At 50.2% G+C, this 19,338-nt stretch overlaps 1 protein-coding gene across 1 annotated transcript in view; it reads left to right on the top strand.

Annotated features, from left to right (window-relative positions):
* Positions 1-205: 205 nt before the first annotated feature.
* The window catches only part of ZNF638 (zinc finger protein 638), a 54,555-nt gene continuing 35,422 nt past the window's right edge, over positions 206-19,338 (top strand). The window contains exons 1-5 of the mRNA XM_059470099.1: positions 206-4,399; positions 9,890-9,951; positions 12,087-12,125; positions 13,681-14,003; positions 18,867-19,144. Coding sequence (XP_059326082.1) covers positions 2,882-4,399; positions 9,890-9,951; positions 12,087-12,125; positions 13,681-14,003; positions 18,867-19,144 — 2,220 coding nt within the window. The 5' untranslated portion in view covers positions 206-2,881. The remainder of the gene's footprint in view (positions 4,400-9,889; positions 9,952-12,086; positions 12,126-13,680; positions 14,004-18,866; positions 19,145-19,338) is intronic.

Below are 19,338 nucleotides of genomic sequence, written 5' to 3'. Positions count from 1 at the left end.
GGGAATGGCTCCCACTGGGAAAGGGGAGATTGGGCTGGGATCTTGGCAAGGAATTGCTGGCTGGGAGGGTGGGCAGGGGCTGGGCTGGAATTGCCAGATTTGCTGTGGCTGTCCCTGGATCCCTGGCAGTGTCCAAGGCCAGGTTGGCCATTGGGGCTTGGAGCAGCCTGGGATAGTGGAAGTGTCCCTGCTCTGGGGATGGGATTGGATGGGATTTAAGCTCTTTTCCCACCCAAACCATTCCATGATTTCCACTCAGTGTCGCCACAGCCCCAGCTCAGAGCTCGGTCCCTGCTGTGGTGTCCCTGTCCCAGCAGCGGCGACTCCGAGGCTCCGACACTTCCCAAACAAAGCTGCCTGGAGGAGGAAGGTGAGGCTCTCCCTGATATCTCCAGACCATTGTTTCCTCCATCTTGGCATTTCCTTAGGAGCATTTCCAGCATTTCCTTTGGAAAGGTCGCTCAGGAGCTCCTTGTCCGCAGCCCTTCCTAGAATCCCGGACTAGTTTGGGTGGGAAGGGACCTCAAACCCCATCCAATGCCACCCCCTGCCATGGATGGGGGTATTTTCCATAAACCAGGTTGCTCCAAGTCTTTCCCAACCTGGATTCTATCCCTGAGGTGTCAGAGGTGAGTTGTTATCCCTGATCCTGCTGTGGGAGCTTCCCTGCTCCCAGCTGTCCGTGTGAGATGCAGCACCTGGAAATACCTGGAGAGGTAAAAACCCATCCTGTGGGAATTCTGTGTTTTTTCCTCCTTTGGGAGATTCCTGATCCATGGAATTAAGGTTGGTGGTGTTTCAGATTTGCTCTGCTGACCCATTCGTGGTTGTCCTGGTGGTGGGTGGCTTTGACAGCATTCCTTCTCCAAGTGCTTCCCACAGGGATGGGCTCAGAGGGAATTTTTGTCCTCCAGTGCTGGGAATTCTGGAGAAAACACAATCAGAAAGGCAGGAGGTGGCTCGGGGAATGTTGGTTCACATTTGTTTGGAAGCCCTCTGGAACAAACTTGGCTTCACATGCAGCTCCTGTTGAAATCCAATTTAATTTATGGAGGGAGGAGGAATATTGGGTGAGAGGCCAGAATTTTGGGAATGCTGTCTGGTGGGAATCTGGTTATTGTTTGCTTGGCGAGGATTAATAGGATTCACATTTCTCCTGAGCCTGAACAGTTTGTACTTGGTTCAAATTAAATAATTCCTCAAAAAACCTCACACCCAGATGGGAACAAACTCCGGGAATTGTGCTGGAAAATCCTGCTGTCCTGCACCTCTGTTTGGTCATTCCCTGTAAGGTTTGTTCCTTGAGCTGTGATCTCAGTGTGAACCTCTGCTCGTGGAAAAACTTCCAGCTGGAGTCGACTTCCACGAGCTTGGAAAACAAAACCCCGTGACGGCATCGGAGAGACGAGAACCTTGGTGCTGCAGGAACTCAGCGCAGAGCTCCGGGAACGGCCGGGAAAACTCCTGGAAAAGCTGCAAGAAGAGTTCGTTTCCAGGAGACAAGAGATGGACAAGGGGGAAATGAGGAATTCCCGGGTTTGGAGTTTTCCTGGTTTGGGCTGGGCCAGGGTTGGGAGTTTTTGCAGCGTTGCTCCGGCAGTGCCGTGTTCGGGGTTGGGAACGGGGATGGAGCTGGGGACGTGCTGATGTTGTGGCTGCTGCTTTGTCTTCGCCCTAAATCCAGAATTCCTGCTGTCCTCGCTCGGTCCCCGAGGAGCTGCACAGGGACTTTGCTGCTCTTTGATGTTTCACTGATCTCAGTCTCCATCCCTGACCTGCTTGGACAGGGCTTGGGGCACTCTGGGATAACGGGAGGTGTGGGAATGGGAATGGCAGGAGGTGGAATGGGATGGGCTTTAAGGTCCCTTCCAGCCCAAAGCCTTGTGTGATTCTCTCTCCAGAGCTCTGTGGTGTTTCATTTTCCTCTCCCTGTATTTGTACCTTCTTTTACCACCCCGCAGCACCAAATTCTCAGTGATTTCACCCAAACCAAGCCCCACTTCCATTGATCACGGTGCTTTTTGTGTGGAGATTTTTTTGTTGTTGTTCCTGTACGGTTTTACTTCTCTCTGTTTCAAACCCTTTCTATTTAAGCTCTTGGAGAGATTGGATATTTTCTACGCACAGAATTGCAGCCTCGTCCCACCCTGTGAATTCTTGCAGGGTTTGCTCTTCGCCCATGAGAGCGCTCATGGGAGTGTCCTCCTGGAAACCGCTCCGGCCTCGGCTCAGCTCCACCCAGCTGGAACTGGTTGGAGTTCTCCACCTCAGTGGTTCCACTTCCAGCTCATCCCTCGTCACCCTCCCGACAGGGGGGTTTCACGCTTTGCCTTACTGCTCCTAAAATTATTAATTGTAATTCAACCCAAATTCTGTTGTCACAAAGAAGTGAAATGCCAGGTTTTAAGCGATGCTGTTGCAAGTGTCACCACCGGTTGTGTTCCCTGTGAGATCCAATTTGTTGGGTTAAGCTTGTTAATCAGCTGTTTAATTGATTAATCACCTGTTCTCTATATTTAAAATTTTAAACAGTGAAAGAAAATTATATTTTTGTGACTTTTGAGTGCCTTAAACTGTGGTGCAAATCCCGCTTCCGTGCCTCGGGTTGCTTTTCTCCCCGTCCTAGAAGCCGCTGTGAGCAGATGCCAAAGATGACCCATCTAATCCTTGTCTTTTAACTTGCAGCTTTGTGTTGATCTTGGAAAGTTTCGCACCACTTGTGAATTCCCTGAACCTTGGCCTTGCCAGCCCCCTTGTGTTGGGCCCTCCTCCTTTTCAGCTTGCCCAAATTAAGACCCACTTGGCTCTCCAGCACTTGGCTGCCAGCGGCGGGCGGGCGCCTCCCCACGCTGGCGTCCGCCAGGCATTGCTGAAAGACGCAATGTTTAGCCCCAGAGGAACCTTGCCCCCGAGGCCCAGAGGACCCAACCCGGCGGGCACCAAACCCCCGGCAGCGTTCGGGGCCGGAGGCGCGGCGGGGCCTCCCAGGAAAGCCACGCCCGCGACGCCCCAAGGAGCGCCCCAGAGATTCTCGGGGCAGGAGTGGACGGGTTCGCAGAGGATCAACGTCCGCGTCACGCTGCACAGGGCCGATCCCAGGAAAGTCAAGGAGAAGACCGGCCTGCACCAGGAGCAGAAGGGAGATCCCCGTGCCACTCGCTGGGATGGCGGCCCCTGCCCCACCGGCACCGCCGGGCCGAAGCCGCCCGGCCCGGCGCCGGTCTTGGAGCAGAACTCCAACCCCCAGAACCGCTACACGCCCGAAAGCGCCTCCAGCATTTTAGCGAGCTTTGGGCTGTCCAACGAGGACCTGGAGGAGCTGAGCCGCTACCCCGACGACCAGCTGACGCCCGAGAACATGCCGCGGATCCTGCGGGAGATCCGCATCCGCAAGATGGGCCACGCCGTGCCCGGCCTGCACGCTCCGAGCCGGGGGGAGGAGCCGGTGGGCGAGAGCAGCGGCACCGCCGTCAAGAGCAAAGTGATCGACTACGGCCACGCCAGCAAGTACGGCTACACCGAGGACCCGTTGGAGATCCGCACCTACAACCCCGAGGCGCTGCCCGAGGAACCGCTGGAAGCGCGCGTCTTCAATCCCGAAAGCTCGAGCGCGGAGAGCAGAGAAGAATTCCAGCGGGAGCAGAGCGTGCCGGTGGCCGTCCCACCGCCCAATGTGCCCAACGTGCCGTGCAACCCCGTGTTCCCGGCCGAAGACCTCATCAAGCTGCCGGCCTTTCCCGCCGACTCCTCGCCCGCTCCGTCGTTTTTCCCGGCCGAGCCGCCGGCCAAGGTGCCGGTGCTGTGCAGCGCCGCGCCCACTGTACTGCCGGTGGTGAAGCCGGTGTCCCAGCCGCCCATGCCGCCGGTGCTGCCACCCATCCTGCCGGCGCTGCTGCCCACGCCGCTGCCGCAGCCCATGCTGCCCCCGGTGATGCCGCCGCTGGTCCAGCCGCCCGTGACCCAGCACGTGTTGCCGCCCTTGACGCCGCCGCCCTTCTCGGCCGGGCTCCTGGCCGCCATCAGCCAGCACGAGCAGAAGCAGCGCGACGCCGGCAGCGCCCATCCCGGCCCCAGCGCCCATCCCGGCCCCAGCGCCCATCCCGGGCCCAGCGCCCATCCCGGCCCCAGCACCCATCCCAGGCCCAGCACCCATCCTGGGCCCAGCGCCGCCGGCGGGGCCTCGGCGGGACACAAACCCTACCACAAACCCTACCACTCTCCAGCACAGGAGCCCATCAAATCCCCGTTCGGGGTGGTGAAGGCGTCCTGGCTGCCCGTGTTCCCCGAGAAGAGCAAACGCCTGCCCACCCCGTCCATGATGAATGACTACTATGCCACGTCGCCACGAATATTCCCACATTTGTGTTCTCTGTGTAACCTTGAATGCACTCATATGAAGGTGAGTGGCTTTCCCAGATTATTCCCTAAGCGTGTGTACTCGGCACCTTTTCCTGCCGCTGGTTGTTTGCCCTGGGAATTCTGTGGATTGGGATGCTGGTCGCCAAGGTTGAGTGTTGGGAATGATGCTAGAAATTATTGTAACGGCGTGTTCTGCTCCCAGTTGCATTTCAGAGTTGCTTTACGTGTTGATTTTAATTTTTATTTTAGTATTGAAATGTTTTTTTGACTTTGCAGCGGGTTTCAAACAACAAAACAAACCTTGAGCAGCGGAGTGAAATTTTAATGTCGTGTGTGGGGGACTCAAATCATGTCTGGGGGTGGGTGAGATGTCTGTGTATTCATTCCCCCCTCCTCCTCCTCCAAACTCTGCCTGAAAACAAAAGAGCCCATTTAGAACCTGAAATTTCATCTTCCAAATCTGCTCTGTGTGACAACGCTGAATATCCCAGAGGCTGGCTCGGGGCGACACGGAAAATGCGTCCATTCATCCCGCCGGGCTCTCAGCCTTGAAGGAAATCACAGTTTGAGCTTTGAAGGAAAAAATAAAGGGAGAAAATGGTGGATATTTGGAGATGAAAAATGTTTTGGAAGCTGTGGGTTTTCCTGGAAAAGCCCAAGGTTTGATCCATCAAAAATATTGGAGAACGTGATATAAAAACCCAGAGTAATTAATTAATAATTATTTAATGTGTTTGAATTGCAAAGTGTGGAGAGGCTGCGGGGGAGGGATTTTTGTAATTTGGCAAAATCCTGGAGATTTTAGGCTCTGTTTGCTGTGAGTTAAAAATCTGGCTGAAAATGGGGACGGCTTTGTTAGGGAAAAACCCAGAGATTCCCAAATCCTTTTCCCCAGGAAGTGCTGAGGGCCAGGGAGATGGGCAGCTGGAAGTGGGACGGGAAGGATGAATTTAAATAAAAATGGGTAAAATTGAACAGGAAGACGAAGGTGGGGAGTGTTAACAAAGGGAAAAACAATTTTGGAAAAGGGAATTAACTGAGATGGGAATTCTTAGCTCGTTTAAGCAGGGAAATGTTGTCACTAAAAATCTGTTGGCAAATCAGCTCTGGCTGAGGGTTTTGGGGTGGATTAAAGGTTGTGAGATCTTGTCCTGGTGGCACTGGGCTGGGATGTGTTCCCAGGAATCCTGATCCTACTGCAGCCCCCCAAACCTGCTCCCTGTCCTTCAGCTCTGGCCTGGATTCCCTTCCTTTGGGAAGTGTTTGGTGTTTTGTCTCCCAGGGACACAGGAGACCTCCTAGGACCAGCTCTGGTGCAGAAGAACCATGAGAGTTTGGGAGTTTAATCCCAAAAATAAAATTTTGATGAGGAAATGTGCAACTGGTGTATCTTGAATTGCAGAGATTGAAGAATTCCTCTCAATTCCAGCTGTGCAGTTCAGCAGATCTGGTTGGTTTTGGGTGGTTGGAGATGACCTGGACATTCAAGATTTATCTTCCCAACCATTCCCTGTCCTGTGAGAGCTGGATGGGACCTCAGGTTGGAGGAGCCACCAGATCCAGTGATTCCCAAGGACTTGAGACATTTGATGCTGTCCCAGGTGGCATGGCTGCCCTTGGCCTGGAGAAATGGATTTCATGGATGGTGGCGCTTGGAGTTGTCACCAGCTCCATACCCAGGTAGGACCAGCCACCCTGAGATTGGGGTCAGCACCATTCAACGTCTCCATCGGTGACAAGGACACCGGGATCAGTCACCCTTGGCACAGTGAAGGTGACACCAAGAACTGCCCTGGGATCACATCTGGAGGGATTTTCCTGGACAGCCTGGAGAGGTGGGACCATCCCAACCTCGTGAGGCCCAGCAAGGGCAGGAGCTCCTGGAGCAGGACAATCCCAGCACAGATCCAAGATAGGAAGAGAACGATTGGAGCAGCTCTGGGAGAAGGACTTGGGGTGTCCTGGATGGGAAGCTCCAAATGTCCTGGGCTGATCCCACAGCGTGGGCAGCAGGAAAGGTGGGAATTCTGCCCAGGTGAGACCCCACCTGCAGAGCTGCCTCCAGCTTTGGAGCAATGCCAGGAGGACCTGGAGCTGCTGGAGCAAATCCAGAGGAGGCCATGGAGATGCTCTGGAGCCAGGCTGGGAGAGCTGGGAATGTTCCCCTGGAGAAGGGAAAAATCCAGGGAATGCTCAGAGTCCCTGCAGGGGCTCCAGGAGAGCTGCAGAGGGACTGAGGACAAGGCCTGCAGGGACAGGAGCCAGGGAATGGCTCCCACTGGGAAAGGGGAGATTGGGCTGGGATCTTGGCAAGGAATTGCTGGCTGGGAGGGTGGGCAGGGGCTGGGCTGGAACTGCCAGATTTGCTGTGGCTGCCCCTGGATCCCTGGCAGTGCCCAAGGCCAGGCTGGATGGATTTGGATCCACCTGGGATTGGGGAAGGTGTCCCTGCCCATGGCAGGAGCAGGAATGGGATAGGGATTTAAGGTCCCTTCCAACCCAAACCATTCCAGGATTCTGGGATAACAGAACTGACATTGGATGAAGATGAAGGTGCCCAATGAGGAAAACCTTCTCTATCCCACATTTGAAGACCCTAAAACCAAAATTCCAGTGATGGATTCTGAGTTCAGGCTGTTGGTCCTGAGCTCCCTTTTCCCTATGTTTTCTTTGTGGATTTTTCATGCTTTTTCCATGGATTTTTAAAATCTACTCTTGAATTGACTCATTTTGGATCTGATCATGCTGTGTTGCCCATGGGAAGAGAATTCCAACCACTGGAATATGAAACCCAGAAGTTCCCACCTGGATGTGGGATATTCATCCCAACATCATCCCTCCAACTTGGCTGTGCCAAAACTCTGGGAGCTGAATTTTCCCTGAAAAAAAAATCTCCCTGGATGTCATTTTTACAGATTTCTGATACATTTCAAGGGGGTTTTGTTTGTTTGTGGTTTAGAAGCCACACGTTTTGGTGTTTCCCACCTGCATCCAGAGGTTTTTATGGAAAATGGATCATTTGAAGCAGGCAGGTCCAAAAAATATTGGGAATTTGTGGAAAAAATGGTGGAATTTGTGGAGGTGCCCATGGAAGGTGGGGTTGGGGCAGCACCAGAATTTGACAGATTTGGCCTCATTTTGGTCTCAGGGAGGAAGGGCCGGGGTGAGAGGTTGGGTTCTGATCCTGAGGAACATTTCTGTGGGATCCTCAGGGCTGGCTGTGAGGAGCAGCCACACCAAGGTGGATTTTGGGGCATTAAAATCAGAATTTGAGACCAAAATCGATGCTTGGGCCAGGTATTCCCAAAAATCTTTGTGTCCTGGATGGTTTTTAGGGCAAAATTCCCAATTCTGCTCTGGGATAGGCGGAGTCTGACCCTCTGCTGTTCCCTTTCAATTCTAATTTCCCAAATCCTCAAAATCTTGAAGGATTTTATGGATATTCCATGGAACAGCTTCCTTTTCAGCTCAGAATTGCGTCCTGCAGGAATAACAAAGTGAGATTTGTGGGATTCCTCCTTCTCCAAACACTTCACGTCTTGGATGGAGCAGATTTCTTGGAATAACAGTTCCTTCATCCTCAGTCCCTTCACATCTGGAATGAAGTGGATTTGAAACATTCCCAGCACGAGGGATGGGATTTATCCTTATTTTTATCCACTTTTGTTTCCCAAATCCACTCAAAGTTGGGGCTGATGCCTCCTTGGACCTGGAATTTGTGAAATCCTTGGGATTTTCTGTTTTCCATGAAGATTTGCACTTGGAATTCCTTTCTTGGACACTTTGTTCCACCTCCTTCTGCTTCCAGGACTTCTTGGTGGTGATACCTGAGCGAGAGGAGGTTGGGATGGAATTAGGGAAGGTGGGAATGGAGGAGTTCAGATGGAATTTTTCTTCTCACCAGGATTTATGGGAAGGGATCCTGTAATTTCAGGGGAAGGATTTCTTTGGATCCCAGGAAAAATCGTGGCTGCTCCATCCCCGGAATGTCCCAATCCAGGTTGGATGGGGCTTGGAGCAACCTGGGATCATCTTTGGGTTCCCTTCCAACCCAACCATTCCATGATGGTTCCATGGGCAGTGGAATATTCCTGAAGAGTGGGAAGGGCCAGGAATGAGGCAAAAAGGAGCAAAATCCATAAATCCAGATGGTTTTGGATTCTGTGGACAGTGGAATATTCACAAAGAGTGGGAAGAGTTAGGAATGAGGCAAAAAGGAGGAAAATCCATAAATCAGAGGGTTTTGAATTCTATGAACAGTGGAATATTCCCAAAGAGTGGGAAGAGTTAGGAATGAGGCAAAAAGGAGGAAAATCCATAAATCCAGGTTTTGGGTTCTGTGGACACTAGAATATTCCCAAAGAATGGGAAGAGTTAGGAATGAGGCAGAAAGGAGGAAAATCCATAAATCCAGAGGGCTTTGGCTGGTGAGGACCTGGCAAGGAGAAGAAGATTCCCAAAAGTCTTGGATCAGCAGCTGGAGGGATTTGGGAGCCAAAACTCCTCCTTGGAACCATGGAATTGGAATCCTGGGAGTCAAATTCCCTTCTCATTCCTGCGAAGTTTTCCTTGAGGAGCAGCATTTTTTTTTTTATCCTGGTTAAATTCAATCCTGGAAAAATCCGGATCCTTGGGAATGGGATTGCTTAGGGATGGTCTGGAATTAGGGAAAACCAGCTTGGAATGCTGAAAATGCTGCTTTATCCTCGTAGGAATTATTCCATCATCCCGACTCTTCAGATCCATTATTTTATATTAATTATTCCATATTTGATTTGAATTTACACTGTAAGAGCCACTGGAAGTTGATTTTTTTTTCCCAAGAATATTTAATAATTATCATTGGTGATGTTCCACCTTGAAGAATCCCAGAGTTTTCCAAGGAATATTCCTTTCTCCATAGAAAACTGCCTCCTTTTTTTTTCCCAGCTCCCTGTCAATTTTCCCATTTAAACCAGACTTTTTTTATATGGAATTAAATCCTATTTTTATCTGATATTTTAATGATAAACGAGCGTTGAAAACATCCTGAGGCTCTGCAGTGACCTTTGAGCTGTGACATGATGGGAACTGAACATTTCCAGAGCTCCAGGCGCAGAAATTCCAGGCTGGGAATGAGGTTGGATATGGAGATGCCACGTTTGGAGGGAGCTGGAATTGCTCATGGATGTGACAGCAAATCATGGATTCATTCCCTTTAATTCTGATTTATTTTGGAGCAGCCTCTGGTGATCCATGTGCTGCTGCCATCCCGCTCATTAATTGATGAATTAATTGATTTAATGAACTGATTTAATTAATTAATGTAATAGTTTCGTTTAATTAATTGATTGAATTAATCAATTTAATTGAGGCTCTTGTGCTGGAGCAGTGATAATCAGCTTTTAACCCTCTGCCTGAATTCCATGGGAATTTGACTTTTCCGAGGTAAAGATGGGCTGGAGAGTGCAAACCCAGCCCCGAGGGATTGGGGTGATCCCGGGCTTTCCACACCCTGATCCCACTTTTCCCAATGTTCTCTTTTCCCCAGGATTGGATCCTGCACCAGAACAACCCCGACCACCTCGAGAGCTGCCGCAGGCTGCGCCAACAGTAAGGGATCCACTGGGGGTCTGATGGGGATCTGCTAAGGATCCACTGGGAATCAGTTGGGGATCTGCCAGGGATCCGTTGGAAATCAATTGGGGATCCATTGGGAATTTGGAAACCCAGTGGGAATCAATTGGAGATCCACTCGGGAATCAAGTGGGAAGCAATTGGGGATCCGCCAGGGATCCATTGGGAATGCACTGTTGAACCCATGTCAATCAATTTGGAATCTACTTTGGGATCCACTGGCGATCTTTTTGAGATCCGCTGGGAATTCGTTGGGAGTCCATTGGGAATCTGCTGTGGGATCCATTTGGGACACACTGGGGATCCACTGGGAATCAATTGGGAATCTGTTGGAGATCCACTGGGATGTCACTGGGGGATCCATTTGGGATCCACTGGGGATCTCCCAGGAATCTTGGGAGTCCATTGGGAATCCCCTGGGAATTCACTCGGGATCCACTGGGGATTTACAGGGAACCCACTGGGCATCCATTGGGAATGCACTGCTGAATCCATTTGGGTTCCATTGGGAATCCGCTTTGGGATCAACTGGGAATCAATTTGGAACCGACTGTGGAATCAATTCGGGATCCATTTGGAATCCACTGAGGATCCATCGGGAATGCACTGGGAATCAGTTGGGGATTTGCTAGGGATCCATTGGGAATCCATGGGGGAATTCATTTGGGATCCATTAGCAATCCACTGAGGATCCAGTGGGAATCAGTTGGGAATCAGTTGGAGATCCACTGGGATTGCACTGGGGGGATCCATTTGGAATCCATTGGGGATCTGCCAGGAGTCTGTTGGTAGTTCATTTGGAATTCACTTGGGATCCACTCGGGATCCATTTGGAATGCACTGTTGAATCCATGTGGAATCCATTTGGAATAAATTTGGAGTCCACTGTGGGATCCATTTGGGATCCATTGGGAGTATGTTGGGAATCACTGTGGAATCCATTTGGGATCCACTGGGGGATCCACTGGGGAATCAATTTGTGATCCATTGGGATTCCACTGGGGATCCGTTGGGGATATTTTTGAGATCCACTGGGGAATCCATTTGGGATCTTTTGGGAATGCACTGTGGGATCCATTTGGGATCAGTTGGGAATTCACTGGGAATCCATAGGGAACCCACTGTGAAATCCATTGGAAATCCACTGTGGGATACATTAGGAATCCAGCATTCCATGATTCCCAATGTGTCCCAAATGGATCCACTGTGGGATCCATTTGGGATACATTGGGGATCCACTGGGAATCAATTGGGGGTCCACTGGGAAGCCATTTGGGATCCATTGGGAATCCACTGGGGATATTTTGGGGATTCACTGAGAATTCACTGAGAATCCATTGTGAATGCACTGTGAATCAACTGGGGACCCACTGGGGATCTTTTTGAGATCCACTGGGAATCAGCTGGGTGTTCTCTAGGAACCCATTGTGGAATCCTTTTGGGATCCATTGGGAATCCACTCTGGAATCCATTGGACATCCACTGGGTAATCAGTTGGGAGGTCACTGGGAATCTGTTTGGGATCCGCTGAGGATCCATTTGGGATCCACTGGGGATCCATTGAGGATCATGGAATGCTGGAGAGGGACCTTAAATCCCAATAATTCCAGCCCATCCATGGGCAGGGACAGCTCCCCTTATCCCAGATGGATCCAAGCCCCAATGTCCAGCCTGGCCTTGGGCACTGCCAGGGATCCAGGGCTTGGGAATTCCTGGAAATTCCCTGGCAATTCCAGCCCAGCCAGCAATTCCTTGCCAAGATCTCAGCCCAATCTCCCCTTTCCCAGTGGGAGCCATTCCCTGGCTCCTGTCCCTGCAGGCCTTGTCCCCAGTCCCTCTGCAGCTCTCCTGGAGCCCCTGCAGGGACTCTGAGCATTCCCTGGAATTTTCCTTTCTCCAGGGGAGCATTCCCAGCTCTCCCAGAGCCAAGGGGCTCCAAATTCCTAGAATGGTTTGATTTGAGGTTCCTCCCACCCCATCCAGGGATATTCCCAGCAGAAATCAACATTTGGTGCTTTTGGGGTCCCAAATAGGAATATTTATCTGGAAAAATCCCCTTTTTTGGGGAATTTTGGCTTTTCCATTGACATTTTTCCCTTTGTCATTGACAGATATCCCGAGTGGAATCCTGAGGCTCACTCCTCCAGCAGGTACCTTGTGCTTTCCATTCCTTCCCCTAATTACTCATTAATTAATTAATTAATTTTAACAATTTCTTTTCCCTGGTTTGCACTTTCCAACCCCTCTCCACGAGGTCACATTTTTATTATAAAATTTTATAAAAAACAAATCTCATTTTCCCCTTTTCCCAAATCCCCCGTTTCCCATATTCAGCTTAATCAATTTTTACCATTTTTTCCAGTCTTATCCAGTTTTTCTAGTTTAGTCCAGATTTGTCCAGTATTTTCCTGGTATTTTTCTCATTTCTTCCCTTTCCCAGAAATCTCATTTCCCCCTTTCCCCAAATCTGTCTGGGGAGTTTTCCCCCAGTTTTTTTTTCTCCCAGTTTTCCCCCAATTTCTAATCATTTTCTTGCAGATTTATCCAGCATTTCCCATTTTGTTTCTCATTTCCCTCTTTCCCCAATTCCCCCTTTCCCCAATCCTCCTTTTCCTCCCTTTCCCCATTTCCGCAATCCCTATTCCCCCCTTTTCCCCCAATCCCCCTTTTCCCAAACCCCACTTTTCCCCAAATCCTCCTTTTCCCCAATCCCCCTTTTCCAAAATCCCCCCTTTCCCCAAATCTCTTTGGGGAGTTTTTTCCCAGTTTTTAATCAGTTTTTTCCCAGTTTTTCTGTTTTTTCCAGATCTGTCCAGCGTTTCCGATTTTGTTTCTCACTTCCCCCATTTCCCCAAATCCCCCTTTCCCCAATCCCCCATTTCCCCAATCTCCCATTTCCCCAAATCCCCATTTCTCCAAATCCCCCATTTCCCCAATCCCCCATTTCCCCAAATCTCATTTCCCCAAATCCCCATTTCCCCAATCCCCCTTTCCCCAAATCCCCCTTTCCCTTAATCTCATTTCCCCAATCCCTCATTTTCCCCAATCCCCATACTCCCATTCCCCCTTTCCCCAAATCTCATTTCTCCAATCCCCCTTTCCCCAAATCCCCCTTTCCCCAAATCCCCCTTTCCCCAAATCTCATTTCCCCAATCTCCCATTTCCCCAATCCCCCCTTTCCCCAATCCCCCATTTCCCCAATCCCCCATTTTCCCAATCCCCCTTTCCCCAATCCCCATTTTCCCAATCCCCCATTTCCCCAAATCCCCCTTTTCCCAATCCCCCCTTTCCCCAATCCCCATTTCCCCAAATCCCCCTTTCCCCAATCCCCCCTTTCCCCAATCCCCCATTTCCCCAAATCCCCCTTTTCCCATATTCAGTTTAATCAGTTTTTCCCCAGTTTTTCTAGTTCAGTCCAGATTTGTCCAGCGTTTCCCATTTTGTTTCTCATTTCCTTCTTCCCCCAAATCCCCATTTCCCCAATCCCATTTCCCCAATCCCATTTCCCCAATCCCATTTCCCCAATCCCCATTTCCGCAAATCTCATTTCCTCAATCCCCCATTTCCCCAATCCCGTTTCCCTTATCCCCATGCCCACCCCTTTCCTCACAATCCCTCGCCCCCCATCTCTCCAATCCCATATCCCCAATCCCATCACCCTTTCGCCAGTCTCACCCCCGTCTCTCTCTCTCTGTCCCATCGCAGGCATGGCGCCGAGCGCAAGGAGAACCGCACCCCGCGCCGCCGCTCGCTGTCCCCGCCCAGCCCGTCCCGCCGCCGCTCCCGGCCGCCGCCGCTCCCGCCCAGCTCCTCCTCGCTCCGCCGCCGCTCCCGCTCGCGCAGCCCCGGGCGGCTCCGGCGGCCGCGCTCGCGCAGCCCCGGCGGGCGGCACCTCCCGCGGCCCCGATCCCGCTCCCGCTCCCGCTCCCGCCCGCGCAGCCTGGCCAGGGGCAGCCCCCGGCCCCACCGGAGCCGCTCCGACAGCGCCGAGCGCCCCCGCGGCAGCCGGCCCAGCCGCTCCTCGGAAGGTCTGCACGCACACCGGGCACACGCACACCGGGCACACGCACACCGGGCAGACACACACTGGGCACACACACACCGGGCACACACACACAGAGCACACACACACAGAGCACACACTGGGCACACACACACAGAGCACACACACAGCACGCACCGGGGGAGGATAGGGATTAACGGGGTTCAGAGCACGCCTGCAGCCGGCCCAGCCGCTCCTCTGAAGGTCTGCACGCACCGGGCACACACACAGCACACAGAGCACACAGCGCACACACACACACACACAGCGCACACACACACACACAGCACACACACACAGCACACACACACACACAGCACACACACACACACACACAGCACACACACAGCACACACACACACACACACACACACACAGCACACACACAGCACACACACAGCACACACACACACACAGCACACACGCACACATACAGCACACACACACACAGAGCACACACACACAGCACACAGCACACACACACACACACACACAGCACACAGCACACACACACACACACACACAGCACACACACACACAGCACACACACAGCACACACAGCGCACACACACACACAGCACACACAGTGCACACACACAGCACACACACACACAGCACACACACAGCACAGAGCACACACACACACACAGAGCACACAGACAGAGCACACACACACACACACACACAGCACACACATACACACACACACACAGCACACACACACACAGCACACACACACACACACACACAGCACACACAGCACACACAGCACACACACACACACAGCACACACACAGCACACACACACACACACACACAGCACACACACACACAGCACACACACACACACAGCACACACACACACACACACAGCACACACACACACACAGCACACACACACACACAGCACACACACACACACACAGCACACACACACACACACACACACAGCACACACAGCACACACACACACAGCACGCACACACACACACACACACAGCACACACACACACACACAGCACACACACACACAGCACACACACACACACACATCACACACAGCACACACACACACAGCACACACACAGCACACACACAGCACACACAGTGCACACACACACACACACACACAGCACACACACACACACACACACAGAGCACACACACACACAGCACACACACAGCACACACACACACACACACAGAGCACACACACACACAGCACACACACACACACACACAGAGCACACACACACACACACAGCACACACACACACACACACAGCACACACACACAGCACACACACACACACACACACAGCACACACACACACCAGGGAGGGTGGGATTCCCAAAGTTTATCCTCCTCCTCCCACAAAGGGAATTTTGGGAATTCTCTGCTGTTCGCGAAGTTTTCTCCACCCCCCCCCACCATGGGAATTTAGGGAATTCCCTGGTGTTCCTAAAGTTTTCTTCACCTCCCACAAAGGGAATTTTGGGAATTAACGGCAATTTACGAAGTTTTCTTCACACCTGATGGGAATTTTGGGAATGCTCAATGGGATTCCTGGTGGGAATTTTGGAAATTCTGTGGCGTTCCCAAGGTTTTCTTCACTGGGATTCCCAAAGGGAATTTTGGGAAATCTCAGTGAGGTTCCTGATGAATTTTGGGAAAGTTCAGTGGAATTCCCGATGATTTTTTAATCCTCAATTGGAACTTTGGGAATTCTCAATGGAATTCCCAAAGTTTTCTTCACCCCCAGTGGGAATTTTGGGAATGCTCAGTGGGATTCCCAGTGGGAATTTTGGGATTGCTCAGTGGGATTCCCAATGGGAATTTTGGGAATGCTCAGTGGGATTCCCAGTGGGAATTTTGGGAGTTCTGTGGCATTGATGAAGTTTTCTTCACCCCCACAAAGGGAATTTTGGGAATTCTGTGGCGTTCCCAGTTTTCTTCACCCCCAATGGGAATTTTGGGAATGCTCAGTGAAATTCCCGATGGGAATTTTGGGAATGCTCAGTGGGATTCCCAATGGGAATTTTGGGAATGCTCAGTGGGATTCATGATGATTTTTTAATCCTCAATTGGAATTTTGGGAATGCTCAGTGGGATTCCCAATGGGAATTTTGGGAGTTCTGTGGCATTCATGAAGTTTTCTTCACCTCCAATGGGAATTTTGGGAATGCTCAGTGAAATTCCCGATGGGAATTTTGGGAATGCTCAGTAGGATTCCCAATGGGAGTTTTGGGAGTTCTGTGGCATTGATGAAGTTTTCTTCACCCCCAATGGGAATTTGGGAATTCTGTGGGATTCATGATGTTTTTGTATAACCCCAAAGGGAATTTTGCGAATGCCCAATGGGATTCCCAATGGGAATTTTGGGAATTTTGGGATTCACAATGATTCTTTACCCCTAATTGGAATTTTGGGAATGATCAGTGAGATTCCCTAAATCTTTTTAAACCCAGTGGGAATTTTGGGATTGCTCAGTGGGATTCCCAAATTTTCACCCCTAATTGGAATTTTGGGATCGCTCAGTGGGATTCCCAAATTTTCACCCCTAATTGGAATTTTGGGATCGCTCAGTGGGATTCCCAATGGGAATTTTGGGATTGCTCAATGGGATTCCCAGTTTTTTTTTCCACCCCCAAAGGGAATTTTGGGATTCCCAGGATTTTTTTAGGGATAAATTCAAAACCTTGGGAATGCTCCAGCCAATAACCGACCTGTGGGTTCTCCGCAGCCTCGCAGCAGCCGGGCATTAATTAAGGACTAATTAAGGACTAATTAAAGCAGCCCCAGCAGCGCAGGAAGGCAGAGTTAGAGGAAGGCTCCGAGCTTGTAAGTACTGCGGGCTCAGACAGGAGCAGGAAATTCCCAAAGAATTCCCAGGAAAATCCCAAAAAATTCCCAAAACATTGACAAAGAATTTGTTAAAAAATCCCAAAAATCTCCCCCATAAATTACAGGGGATTTTTTTGGAAAAAAAAAAAAAAATCCCTAAAAATTCCCATTTTATTCCCATAATTTAAAAAAAATCTCCCCAAAATTCCAAAATAAATTTCCCAAAATTCCCATTTTTCCCCCAAAATATAAAAAAAAAAAAAAATCCATAATTATTTTTCAAAAATTCCTATTTTTGCTAACATAACCCCCTAAAATTCTTAATTTTTCCCAAAATTCCCAAAGCAATCCCCTCAAAATTCCCATTTTTTTCCCCAAAATTCCCCTTTTTTCCTGAAAATTCCCAAAAATCCCCCCAAAATTCTCTCTTTTTTCCAAAAACATCCCCCAGAATTTCAGTGTTTTTCCAAAAATATCGCCCCCAAATTCTCATTTTTTTCCCAGAGTTCTGCAAAATATTCCCCAAAAAATTCCCATTTTCCCCCAACCCCCAGCAATTCCTGTTTCTCCCTCCTGGCCAGGAAAGCCGCTCTGGAGGGCTTTTCCCAAAAAATTCCCTGGGTTTTTTCCCCAAAAATTAAAAAAAAAATTCCCAACAGAATCCCCAAAAATTCCTGATTTTCCCCCAAAATCCAAAAGAAAATCCCCAAAAATTCCTGTTTTTTTCCAAAAGTAGCCAAAAAAATCTCAAAAAATCCCAAAAAAACTCCTGGGTTATTTCCCAAAAAATTAAAAAAAAAATTCCCATTTTTTTCCTGAAAATTAAAAAAAAAGATTACAAGAAAATTCTCATTTTTTCCCAAGTATGTCCAAAAGAATTCCCAAGAAATTCCTATTTTTTCCCCAAAATCCACAAAAAAAATCCCCAAAAATTCCCATTTTTAAAAAAAAAAATCCCATTTTTCCCGAAATTCCCTAAAACATCCCCCCAAAATTCCCATTTTTCCCTCAAAAATGTCCATTTTTTTCCCAAAATTCCCGATTTTTTCCCCAAAAAATCCCTATAAAATTCCCGATTTTTTCCCCAAAATTCCCTTTTTTTCCCAAAAAAATCCCCAAAATCCCCTTTTTTCCCCAAAAAAATCCCCATTTTTTTCCAAAAAGACACCCAGGTTTTTCCCAAAATTCGCTGAAATATCCCCCCAAAAATGCCCATTTTTTTGCCCAAAACCCCCATTTTTTTCCCTCCAAAATTCCTAAAAAATCCCCTAAAATTCCCATTTTTTCAAAAAAAAATCCTATTTTTTCCCGAAATTCCCTAAAACATCCCCCCAAAATTCCCATTTTTCCCTCAAAAATGTCCATTTTTTCCCCAAAATTCCCGATTTTTTCCAAAAAAATCCCTATAAAATTCCCGATTTTTTCCCCAAAAAATCCCCCAAATTCCCGATTTTTTCCCCAAAATTCCCTTTTTTTTAAAAAAAAATCCCCAAAATACCTGATATTTTCCCCAAAATTCCCTTTTTTTCCCAAAACAATCCCCAAAATCCCATTTTTTTCCCCAAAAAAACCATTTTTTCCCGTTTCCCTCACAGCCTGCCGGGCGGCGCTGGAGGCCGTGATGCGCACGCTGGGCCCGGGCTTCCAGGCCGAGTTCCAGAGGCACAAATCCCTGGGGGTTCCCCGCAAACCCTCCCGGGCCACCCCAAAAATCCCCCAAATCCCCTTTTTTTCCCCCAAAAATCCCCAAAATTCCATTTTTTTCCCAAAAACCCCATTTTTTCCCGTTTCCCTCACAGCCCGCCGGGCGGCGCTGGAGGCCGTGATGCGCACGCTGGGCCCGGGCTTCCAGGCCGAGTTCCAGAGGCACAAATCCCTGGGGGTTCCCCGCAAACCCTCCCGGGCCACCCCAAAAATCCCCCAAATCCCCTTTTTTTCCCAAAAACATCCCCAAAATCCCATTTTTTTCCCCAAAAAACCCATTTTATCCCGTTTCCCTCACAGCCCGCCGGGCGGCGCTGGAGGCCGTGATGCGCACGCTGGGCCCGGGCTTCCTGGCCGAGTTCCAGAGGCACAAATCCCTGCAGGATTCCCTGGGCTCCGGGAAAACCCTCGGGGTTCCCCGAAAACCCTCCCGGGCCACCCCAAAAACGCCCCGCAAGGAGGGCGGGGCCGGGCCCAGCGACGCCCCCGAAGCCACAGGGGGGACCCTCAAAAAGGACAGGGAGCAGCAGCACGAGGAGGAGGAGGAGGAGTCGGGGAAGAGTCTGCCCTACAACAGGGTGGGTGGGGGAGTCACAGCGTTTGGGAATTCCTGGGGTTTGTGGGAATTCCTGGGGTTTGTGGGATTTCTGGGGTTTGGGGGGGATATTTGGGAATTTCTGGAGTTTGGGGCATTGCTGGGGTTTGGGGGTATTTGGGAATTCCTGGGGTTTGGGGCAGTTCCTGGGGTTTGAGGGTTTGGGCGACTCTTGGG

Source organism: Ammospiza nelsoni, chromosome 4 (assembly GCF_027579445.1).
Source record: "Ammospiza nelsoni isolate bAmmNel1 chromosome 4, bAmmNel1.pri, whole genome shotgun sequence".
In the NCBI taxonomy this organism is placed as follows: Eukaryota; Metazoa; Chordata; class Aves; order Passeriformes; family Passerellidae; genus Ammospiza; species Ammospiza nelsoni.
The sequence above is the reverse complement of the archived record's forward strand: the minus strand, read 5'-3'. Positions and strand labels throughout refer to the sequence as shown.